Source organism: Buceros rhinoceros, unplaced genomic scaffold, assembly GCF_000710305.1.
Source record: "Buceros rhinoceros silvestris isolate BGI_N320 unplaced genomic scaffold, ASM71030v1 scaffold4150, whole genome shotgun sequence".
NCBI lineage: Eukaryota > Metazoa > Chordata > Aves > Bucerotiformes > Bucerotidae > Buceros > Buceros rhinoceros.
Window position 1 is genome coordinate 33,799 of NW_010388870.1, and position 12,484 is coordinate 46,282.

General features: G+C 40.9%; 1 protein-coding gene across 1 annotated transcript in view; it reads right to left on the bottom strand.

Moving 5' to 3' along the window:
* Positions 1-12,484, bottom strand: part of SHROOM2 (shroom family member 2) — a gene marked incomplete at its 5' end in the record, with an annotated part of 46,558 nt that overhangs the window by 15,166 nt on the left and 18,908 nt on the right. The window contains one exon of the mRNA XM_010131666.1: positions 547-1,299. Within this exon, the coding sequence (XP_010129968.1) occupies positions 547-1,299 (753 nt within the window). The remainder of the gene's footprint in view (positions 1-546; positions 1,300-12,484) is intronic.

Below are 12,484 nucleotides of genomic sequence, written 5' to 3' on the forward strand. Positions count from 1 at the left end.
TGAATCTTCAGCCCATCTCAACACAGACAATGCTGTGGACCTCTCTGCAGAACACCTGGAGTGCCATGTTTCATTGTAAAAGCAACATGAAAACAGTCATGATTTGGCAGTGTACCTTACTGTGTGTGCTTTCAAAACAGATGCTGTCACAAAGGATGCAGCTTCCCTTCGCACATCTGCTTTGTCCCTACATTGATTCATATTGAGACTCAGGTGGGGAAAATGTTGACAGGGAATCTTCTGATTTCACCCAGACTTACAGTAGCAAATCCGTTCGAATCCTTCCCTTTTATTTTCTACTACTAAGAGCTGTAACTGCATCAGTCAACTAATAAAAAAAAAAACCCACAGACCAGTTGAAGGATTTTAATGATATCAACCGGAATTTCACACAAGTCTTGGGTCTCCTTAGGACATGGTGAGATGGCTCGTGCTTAATGAACCTGAAGGACATGCTTCTAGTAAAGAAAATGAACAGTCAACCATTAGTACATTCTAGCTGAACAAAAAGCATTAACAAAATAGTAAAGGAGTTACATTGAGTACCTGGCTGGGTTCTCATCCTGTACTGCCACAGGAGGTTTATCAGTGAGCTTCTGTGGTGCAAACTGAGGAGAAGGGGACCTTGATGTCTCCATGTCAGGTTTTTGAAGATACCGATACTTGGAGGATAATACAGACTCAGACCTAAGGTGCGTTTTCTCTTCTAAGTGCTGACAAACATTCTCCGTAGATGATGCTTGCTGGAGCTGCTGTGGGTTACCACTCTTCAGTTTTCCATTGAAAGCTGCAGGACTTTGACAGAGAGAAGAGTGACTGGCAAATACTTCAGTGGAGCTGGGGGATGAGGACAGAAAGGGCTGGCTGGGCACTACCAGCAGAGATTCAGAAGATGTGCTGAGTGACAGCACAGAATTATCCGGTCGCTTGTATTTATCCCTTTTAGGCGGTGGTGGCCTCTGCGGTCCTCGCTTCTTATTCAGCAGTGCTGGCTCTAACCTACGGTTTTCCTCTCCTTTGCCCTGGGACAGAGAGGAGTGGTTCTCATTCAGGGTCTGTGGCTCCAAGCAGGAAAGCTGAGGCAGGCTGCGATCCTTGCTCTTCTCGTTCACGTTTTCCTGAGAGTATCGGTAATCATTAGGCAACGTCCCAGACCTCCCCCTGCTCTCATGAGGCAGAACCGTAGGCTCTCGCGCATGCAAAGGTCTGACAGATGCCTTCCAACTGTGGCCTAAATTTGGGTCCAGCTGATCCCTCTTCTCCCGTGGGTTTTCCCGCAGGGCTCCTGCATCAGCTTGCCTAGAGAGAAGAACACATTGTTAGTGCACTGCTGATTTATTTCCTTCACCACGAGGCCACTGCACCAATCCAGGAAGCATGAACGCTGAGATCGCATCCAACATTTAACACCAACTCCTCCAATCTATGGTAACTGCACAGCACAAAAACATCCTCTCGTGTAAGGGAATACATGGTGTACCTAATCTAACACGATGAGTCGAAGCATAATGTCAGGCTAAATTAGGGTATGGAGCCCCACAGGATGCGACACAGCCTTCGGGTAACCTGAGGCACTGCAGCGTGTACAACATAGTTAAATGCACAGCCAAATGTGTGAATGTTGGTAGGAAAAAAAACTGCTTGAGAAGAAGACTCCTAGCATGAAAATTTAATTCTCTTCTTGCTTCAGATTCCGTAACAAATTGCGGAAAACAAGTTTCTTCTCTATGTGCAAAATTAATACTTCAGTGTAATTTTAAATGTGAATTGAATACCATGAACTTTAATCAATCTGGAGGCTGTACTTTTGCATAACTGGTGAAAAATGAAATGAGTACAAACAAAATGTTTGCTCAAGCTAAAAAAACTGGGAAAGCAAAAATGAGTATCTCCTGAAGAAAAGGCAGAAAAAGGAATTCAGGAAGGACAGTATTTTCCAGTCAGGCTTATTTTAAATTGAACTTCTTTTGCCCTGTCAGCACAAATGACAAACAATGGTCAAAAAGGCCTTATCGTAGGCAGAAATATTTTGGGGTTTATTCCAATTTTACACTCTCTATTTCTCTAGCCAGAAAAGAGGCATTAGCAGCTCCAGGCTTGTGCTTTGCCACAAGACATATAGTTCATTTGTGCTCACCAGATAAAGACAAACTGGGAAAGAAACAGAAGAAAGGAAGAAAACCACCAAAAAGTACCTCAGGAGCCCTAAGAGGAGACAGGTTTGCTTTCTTTCTAAAGGAGGCTGAAGAGATACTGTGAGCTTAGAAAAGAAGCTGCCACAGAGAAGTAAAAGGCTTCAGAGAGCTGCTAATATCATTCATGCTACTGACAGCACTAGTCTGTTTTGAAATCGTAACCCTGTAGACATTCACTGCTCAAGTTTTCTTTGAAGGGGACTGTGAAAGAGGCATCTTTCCTAGACTATTTGTAAAGAAAACTTGAATTTTCAGTGTAAAGAGGTTAACATTACTGTACCAGTTTTGAGAATAAGTCTATGGATGGTTAACATCTATGTGTATGAAAAGGAAATCTGAGATAAAAGCATGTAAAATAAGTAGTAGGTTAAAGTCCATTGTAAATTCAAGAACAAAAAAATTTTGGAAAAATTACACAGTGCATTACTATTTTAATTAAATTAAAACAAATCTTTAAAATTTGGCATTGTAGGAGGACAACTGATTACGTGTGGGTTCTACTTTCACACCCAAATCAAATTACATTAAAAATTATTATTTTTCAGCTCTTGGATCTGTGAAGTTTTAGCACTTACAGAAAAAAAATCTGGACATTGTTATTAAACTGCCCAATATATGGGATTTTTTACATAATTGTACTTCACACTGATTTTTACACGTCAGTAATACTATAGCATTGTACTTCCAAGAGAGATGGGTTTTTTTCACAATTTAATTCCCAAGCAGTCACATACACAATCTCTCTCTCATGTGAAGTGTTAAATTTTAAATTCAATTTTAATGGGTAAACTTCCAATTTAACACAAATGAGGAGATGAATACCATTTAAACTTAGATCTCTTCATATTGCTCTTAATAAGAGCAGTTGGTTCAGACAACTTCAAGTTGTTTGAGAAATTCAGAGCTGAATCTGTTTTACAAAATAGTATTTACTGACTACTATTCTAACGTTAGACAAAGGATGGTTTTATTAAGTGAAATGATGTAAGGCCTGAAAGACCAACACTATTCAAATTTGATTACATGGCATCTCTAGAGTCAGCTGGTTTTCCTTAATGAGTTCAATGTAAGCAGAACTGGGCCTGTAAATAGTTCCACTAATTTTAAAGGAAATATTTGCCAAAAGACTACTGCAGGTCTTAAGAATGAAGTCCTGTGTTTAAATCAGTGTTTTTCATTGTCTAGTTAACCCATGTAGAGAACAATTCTCTCCTAGCTAACCTGTGCCAAAGAATTGTTCAGTCCTCTCCATTCATCTTCACATACATAAGCCATGACATAAGACAGTGTAACAGCTGCACTTAGGTGAACAGATGAATCAAGGGCATGGCACAAAATGTCACAGTGACATAAATTACATGCACTACCTCAGCCAGTTTGCAAAGTATACATTCAACTTCACACGCGCATCAGGAGCGGGTGTGCTGGTGGAAGCAAACAGGACAAATTATACCACCCATCTGACACGTTTACATATTCAAACCTTCAACCAAATCTGTTTAATGTTACCCTGGCTCAGAAGCAATGAATGTTTTAGTAGTCCTGTCACCACCCAAAATAGAATAAGAGGAAATAAAGATCACAGCACAGACAAATTTAGAGATGCTACATTTGCAAACCTGGAGATAACATTCAGAGATTACATACGTGCCTTCATACAGCTTCCACACAATTAATCAAACATTTTGCAGTGACACAGAAAATGGGTCTGAGGAAAAGTGGCTACACCCAACACTGAGGCTATTTTGCATTCAGTGTGAGTGGGTCCTCATGCAAAACATGCTTATCACATTATTTTGGAGAGATTTGAGCTTACTGTTCAGAAAGGAGGAAAAGAAAGCAAGCTTCAAGCCCCAGGAGAACGCAGTGGCAAGAACCTGCAAAGGTGTTACATTATCATAAATACCAAAAGTCCACTAAGCTACTTTAAATCTGTCAGTTCTTCATGTAACAATATAATCAAAATACAGTTGTTTCAGAAATTTGGCCCATGGGATTATACAACGATAAGGTACCACCGGAAGGAACTCATAATTTATAACCAAACATCAAAGTGACAGACACAGAACAGTCATCCAAGAAACATGACAATTGACTTAATTACCACTTTCATTTTACATAACAAACCACTCATCACCAAAAGCATTAAACTAAGTTATCTTCACACCCAAAGCTCCTCTCCATCCCCATCCCCATGATACGGTGCCACAACTAACCAAATGCAAGATTCTTGCTGATGCAATAGCATCGGGAAAGCTCACACCATCCCCGACAGCTTTGACTGTCTTACATCAGATGTAAGACGACTTACATCACTCGCTTAACCTGAACTGTGAAGGAACCGTAATCGATAGACTTTACGCTGCTAATAGAAAGTGGTATTCAGTAAGGGTGAGTCTAGTACAGGGGGCTAACATGAGCCTTTTTCTACTCTACCTGCTTTTGGTGTTTAGGTATAGGATTCTTCACATCTAAATGGTTGAGGGCAGAACCCCAAAATCCTTATTTTCAGTTAGAAGGTGAATTGTTTCGTTACAAAAAAACCCCAGTCTGCCACATTTTGGAGAAGATCTCATTTAGAAGAGGTCTCCCAGAGAAGGTCTATGTGGAAAGACAAGAGGCTGCGCACTTCCTGGCCAGGTGAACTCAGAAGAAGCTCCATTCTGTGGCTTGCACATTCCACATAATGGCCATGGCCACGAACACAACTCCACCACTTACCACTGTGGGGGTGGAATCTCCTATCTCCGTAATGACGCTAAGTACTTTCTACCCAGACGGACAAGTACATCTCTTGGTTTCCTTCCGGCTCTGTTAGCTTGGGGCATACAAGCTTGTGATTGAAATGTAAAGGGCAAGCAAGTATTAAGCCAGGGAAATAACCAAATCTCTTCCCCAGTCTGGACACCCCCAGCTCCCCCAGCCATAACACAACAAACCAGAGACAGGTTAGAGAAATGTAAGCTATTACATGCAAGTTAAACCTTAGAGAGCTATATATACATACACACACACACACACGAGTTAATAGGAACTTGCCAGTGGGGTCAATGTGCGATTACCAAAACGAATCATTACGTATAGATGTCTATCAGAAGGATAACATTTTTGGTTGCCATAAAAAACAAACCCAAACCACTTCCTTCATTTGCCCCATACTCAGCATTTGACTAAATATGGATAGAGAAGTAGAATGATCTGACTGTTGTATCTCAGTAAGTGAAAGTCACTTCTATTAACTCAATGTGTCTGATTTTTATCTAATTTAGAATCATAGAATCTATGATGATTCTATTCCATGATTGTGAACTCGATTGTGTCTGATTTTTATCTGTCTGATTTACAGATTCTTGAGAATGCTTCACGCTAAGCCAAACAGTGCCACAGGACACTCCAATTTTAAAATCCCAGACTAAATAAGCTTTGCAAAAATGCATTAGCCAGCATTTGAAAAATGTAATGTTTGTTAAAGACTCAACCTCTGTGCAAAAGTTTCACCATAAACCATAAGCATGGTTGTGTAAGCAACAACATGTCCTGCACTAACTTATTGGCAGAAGAGTGCAAATGGAGTGGCTGTTTCTGATTTAGCTTACATTCCTTCTCAAACACTACAAGCTACACTGGAGAAAGGCCTTCATACCTGAGTAAGACTCCTCCATTAAAGTCCTCACCCTAAAGTAAAAACAACCCCCTCAATCAAGGCCACAGATCTGCAGTTCCTTCAAACTGGTCTAAATGCAGATACTTAGCCAGAAGAGCCAGTAGTTTTCTTAGATCACTCTGATTTTGTCTTTCCGCTCTCTCCATTAGCATAAGGAGTTGTACTGCCCCACAGAAAATCAAATCAAGGAACTGACCTGGCTCAAAACTGATAATTACGTGGTTTAAGGCAATTGTGAAACACTGCCTTTGCTTATGCCAAAGCCTTGTTTACAGGCAGAACCCTTGCTGATACACTACTTTTTCAGCTGTAAACTTCATGTGTTGAAACTTATGTTCTCATTGAGTATTTGCCTGGCACTTGGCAGAGTGGAATCCAAAAGCACTTCTGCAACAGTCCACAAATAAAGAGTAGTTTCTTCCACCCACTATAGTTCTGCTTGAGACCACAAAAGGATGCTACAAAGTTGGAACAGGATGTGCAGAGTAAGGTTGTTTGAAATTTAGGAAAAAGTTTGAGGTCTAATCCGTATTGATATGGTCAATACCAACTAATAGATTCAGCTCACCCTAAAGTAAGTCTTCAAAAGCAAATCACTGTCTAGGGGATCAATTTAGGGGACAGGTTTCACTGCTTAAGGGATCAATCTAGTTACCCAAACACAGGTATCTTCTACTATTTCAGAAACTTCAAAGATTCAAAGGCATCAAGTTCCCCTAAGAGATGGCACCTGGAAGCTAAGTGGGACACACTTGGCTATTTCACATCTTGCTGGACATTGTGTTTAGCCAACTGAATCAAGACCAAGATCTCTGTGGATTATAACCTGAGTCAGCACCTCACTCACACTGACTAACTAACTAACCAACCTGAGTCAGCACTACACCCTACTTCTGTTAGATACCTGAATCCTCATCTACACCCCAGGACTTCAAAGGTTTTGAAACCCTCAAATTTGTTTTACTATTGCAATACCAAGGAGATGCTGACACCAGAACACCACAACTCGGCAATTCAAGACAAGGGCAAATATTTTACCAGTGCTCAATTTTTTCCAATGACCAGTGTATCTGCTATCGCTACCAAGTCAGTACAGCATGCATCGTTCTCCGTATAGTGACACAAGCAGCATATTCCAAAGATGCCAGATGAGAATGTGGACTACAAAACTACTTAGAAATCTTTAAAGACAAATGTGTAGAACAAAGGACCCTCCAGAAAACAGATAATTTAATCACCATGATAGCTGTGGTGTAACGGTCACTCCAGGAAGAGGCACATTACTTCAGTCTCTACAAAGAAGTAGAGCTATTCACTACCTTGGTCCAAAGAGACAGATGATGGCAACTAGCATCCCAGAAGCACTGCTGAAGAAAATGGTCTTAAAGCCAAAGCATGCGTTAAGATGAAAAGCATAAAAGAATAATGAACGCTGCATGATGAGAGAATGCTCTTACAAAAAAAAAAAAAGTAAAGAGATGCCTTTATACACTTCAGAAGAACACTGTTACGCTACCACCCATTTATCATGATGTGAGTCTTCTGTCTCTGAATGCCTGTTAACATTATCTGCACCCTGATGGCATCTGTCTGTTTAGTCAGTCACACTAAATACAGGTTAGTTGTTGCTCCTGATGTGATAAAGCAAAATGTCACTCTAGCTTAACAACCCTTGCATTATCACCTGGCTTTACTGCAGAATGAGATATGATAAGACACTGCTCACCAGTCCATCAATGCCACCAGAATTTCTCTCCTGTCCTGCGTGCATGGCAACATACACAGCAATGGGTTTTCACCTCACACTCTTCCTTTTTCTAAAAATGTCATCCCTCTCCCCATGAAAACCAGAAACAAATTCAGACTCACTCAGTTCTGCAGCAGATAAGCAAAGATATGTTGATGGATGAAATGTAGGCCAGTCAGTCATGGGCAACAGCACAATGTGAAGGCCCACAGTAAAAATCAAATCTGATTAAAATTAAAATTCTTATAACAGCATAGTGGTCTTTATGCAGAAGGGAAGAATCTTGTGGGAGAGAGCAGAGGGAGGGATGCTTTTCTTTCCTCAGTTCAGAAAATAAAAGCCCCTCCTCCATTCTGCTGCACATCAAAAATCAATGATAAAAGATAATTTTTATGGCTGTATTCTTACTTGCTTTATCTATTGCATGCCTGTCCTAGCACACAGAGGACTGCCTCCATGGAATTAAAACAACCTCTGCTCACTTCAGTCAACCAGTTAATGCTTTCTATACTTGCACACTGAATTCAATCACCAAAACATCGCAACAGTATAACGAGAGACATCATATTACACAAATGGCAACCACTGCAGAGACAAAAGACATTTCCAGCAATGCTAACAAGGAAATTACAGTCACATTTAAAAAAGCTCAAAGAAAAATGATTGTTTTGTCAATTTACCGAGAAATCCCCCTGCATTCCAGTTTTACCACTTTTTTTTCTTTTGTACATCTAGAGGCTTTTTTTCTGATATACTGTTGCTATTTTCTTTTTGCTATTACTACGGAAAACAGATGCTTGCAGCTGAACAAAAATTCAGTAACAGAACAGAAGCCATAAAATGAAACACTTTGTGAATAATAGCTAGGTCACCTGGGTTTCTCAGGCAGGCACCAAAACGAACCATAGCTCATCTCTAAAGGGAAAAAAAAATCCTAAACCAGTTATTTAAATGAACTAGCATGCATATGCACAGATTTCAATAGCCATCATCTCACTCAGAGCCACACTCACCACTTGCTTTCAATAGTCACATCCAATTCTCTTACACTCCCAGCTAGTATCTGCTGCTGCTGTGGAAAAGGTCTTCGTGCGAGCCTGCACTCACAGTAACAGGCTTGCCAGGAAAATGACAAGATGAAAAGCTCTCGCACCACCCCTAGCCGAGAGGAACCCCGAGCCTGGCACCCCGAGCCACAACAACGGCACTGCAGCCCTCAGTCCAGAAAACAAATATTTTTGAAAGGCACTGCCTTCTAATTCCAGTGTGCATGATGCCAACTGTGAAAACAAAAGCTGCTAAAAACAGTGCGCGTGTGCGAGCACATGCACACAAAGCATCTTGACTGGAATTAACTCACGTTTCCCCCCTATTCTCCCAATCCATCAGTGAACAGAGCATTTGATTATGCTAAGCAAAATAAAATTCTGCAGCAAGCATTTCAACGTTCCTAATTTGCTAATGTAGCTTCTGCTGATAGGGGCAGAAGATGCAGTCTGTGCTCAAAGACCTGGAGAACAAAAGAAATACTGTATGAATTAATACTGCAAATTTCTGTTCAGAGATTTGACAGAAAAAGGTAATTAAGGCGCACACCTCTAGCCATTCCTCTCACGCTTTAACAATAAAGACAAGACAATCTTACCGGGATTTACAGCTGTTTACCCATATTCATTGGATATGTGAGCTTTGCAACCTTACAAATGTGGCAGCCAGTTTGAAAGCCTCGCAGAACTGAATCTGTCTCAACCTCTGCGTCTCATTTACTGTAACACAGAGGATTTTCAAAGCCATGCCTCACAACAGCTGGCTTGTTTTTGCCTGCTTCCTATGATTGACAAGTTCATACAAGCTCTGTCAACTTTAACCTTGATAAGTGAAGGCTTAGTCTGTATTGTATGTTACATCACCAGAAACTTCTGACCTCAGGGAAAAGATCTCTGAGACTTCAAAGCTGTTCCCCTCCCCCACATCAACACCCTGGATTTGGTTATTAAAAAAAAAATGTAAAAGTCCTTAAATTTTTAAGTGTTTTTTCCTTTATTTGTGAAAATCATGATCTGCATTTCAACAACATCAGTTCCACAAGTATTAAATATTTAAAACGCTTAAAGAAGATCAGTGTGTTACTAGGCTCTTTGCTGAACAATGTTCAAATAAACAAGTCTTTAATTTCAGACACGAGTCTTCATCAACAGCCCTCCAGCCCGAATTTTTTTGCATGCATTGTGTGTACAGGCACTCTCTCTTTTGCGGGAGATTCTGCAGAGAAAGAACTACATGCTTTCATGCTGCATGAGCAAATTACCACCCCCACGCACCATCTTCAGAAACCAAAGGCATCGTGGCCTTCATCAGGGCAAAGCTCAAGGCCTTTCAATTTTTCTACAAGAATACATTGAAGACTTTATAGAGAAACTGTGGATAAGGCTTTAACATGTATTAAAAAAATCATTTAAAAGATGATCACTTTAAGAGGAAAATGTTATTTATGCTGCCTGCAAAATCACATACAGTGGTTAGATATTATGATACAGCACTGATATCCAGTTATCCTCCCTAAAATGTTTGTCTCTCCCAAAGCTGCCTATTTGATTTCAAGATAGAGAGAGTATGACTTCAAGAAAATCTGTTTACATACTACAATACAACTGGTTAATAGACTGTAGCAAGTCTCGTTGGGCCATGCAGAGAAATAGACGTCAGTACTGTTACGTTACTTTTTAGCACAAACTTCACTCAAATTTACTGGCCTAAACAGTCTCCTGCATGACAGAAAATCATAATCCATGTTGCCTAAGGGCTTGTAGCAGAAGGTGAACGTTTCACAGGCTAGCTTTTAGCACTAGAACACCATAAAGCCACTCCGTATGTTAGAAATGCATCTTACTGAGGAGACAAACCATGCACCTATTTCTAAAGATGCTTTTCATCAAGTGACTTAGCGGAAAGTAAAATCTACACTACATCAGCATATGATGCTTTTATGAGTATAACCACTTCAGACTGTATCTTATATTATCTCTAATCTCCCTAACCAACTGTTATTATTAAAATAGCCACAAGAAGATAGCTGGATTTCAAACGATGCAACAAAATCCTTATTCTTCAGAGAGTTTTCATTTTAATTATCCTTCCAGGGAAAGAAGTAAAACCAAACCAAAACACAAAAATGGATTAACGCTTCCAAATTTATCTCTGTTTCTCTCTCCACAAACTTTTTGCTTGGGCTCCTTTCACCTGCCCCCAATTTCATTACCTTCAGAATCATGTCTAGGACTTCTCCTAACTTCTCATGTTTGGTAACGCTTACCTTTGGGGGCAGAGGAGTAAAGCATCCATAAAAAGAAACTACCCTTTGATGCTTCCTTTCATCGGCCTTGCACACCCCTAGTTGTCACTGTATGCATAGTGGAGAACTGATGTGCCAGCTGCAATGAAGTGAAAGGAACTTCACTCAGTAGTAAGCTAGAAGTAGAAAAAAGTGGCTGTGTGAGGCAGGATAGCTACCGTCAAGTTTAGGAGAAGGGAACTGCTAGGAGAGTGAGGAATGGGACGGACACAGGAGGAACCTGCAAGATTTAGCACTCTCATGTAGCCACAACCAACCTAGATCCCAAAATAATACATTCGGGATGCTCTTGAAGAACCATGCAACTTACAGTTCAAACAGGCGTGAAGTTTTAAAAAGGGCAACAAAAGGATGAAAAAGTCTACAAGTGGGACAATTTATCATGCAACTCCTGCCCTGATCCTGAGGTATGAGAATAATCTGGTTCAAAACTTTGCTACTTGAAGAGCTACCCTGTGCCAGTGGCCATATGTATTTAGACTGATCATTCTTGAAAGATCAGGAATCCACACTGTGGTATTTAATTTTGAAAAGGGCATTTACATATATGAGAGGAATATTTTTAAAAGAAACAAGCCAGATGGTACAATGCTAAGAGATAACATACAACAGAAGCTACAATATATGAAACAGAGAAAATGCGTAATTCCTACCAAAAAACCCAGAAGACCGCCCTTTTACCTCCCCTCTCTCTGTCCCCTCCAAAGACTGGATTAAACAGTATTAAAAGGACATCCACCAGAACTGAAGTTCTACTCAAACGAGGAAAATCCAGAACTATTCTAGCAAAACAAACGCAAAAACAAAATAAGGTTAAAACCCCAAAAAAGTGCTTTTTCAAACACAGATATTTTCCAGAATCACAGAATCATCTGGTTGGAAGAGACATTTAAGATCAAGTCCAACCATTCATCCTGCACTGCCAGGGTCCCTAAACCACGTCCCTCAGCACCACATCTAGACATCTCTTAAACGCTTCCAGGCACGGGGACTCCACCACTTCCCTGGGCAACCTGTTCCAATGCTCGTAAAGACATTCCTCCTGATATCTAACCTAGATCGCCCTTGGCACAACTTCTCCTTTCATCCTGTCACTTGTCACATGGGAGAAGAGACCAACCCCCACCTCTCTACAACATCCTTTCAGGTAGCTGTAGAGAGTGATAAGGTTTCCCCCTCAGCCTCCTTTTCTCCAGCCTAAACAACCCCAGTTCCCTCAGCTGCTCCTCATAAGACTTGTTTTCTAGACCCTTCATCAGCTTTGTTGCCCTTCTCTGGACATGCTCCAGCATGTCAATGTCCTTCTGGAAGTGACGGGCCCAAAACTGGACACAGGACTCAAGATGCGGCCTCACCAGCACCAAGTCAAGGGGAACAATCACCTCCCTCCTCCTGCTGGCCACACCATTGGTGATACAAGCCAGGATGCCGTTGGCCTTCTTGGCCACCTGGGCACACTGCTGGCTCATGTTCAATCAGCTGTCAACCAACACCCCCAGGTCCTTTTCCACTGGGCGGCTTTCTAG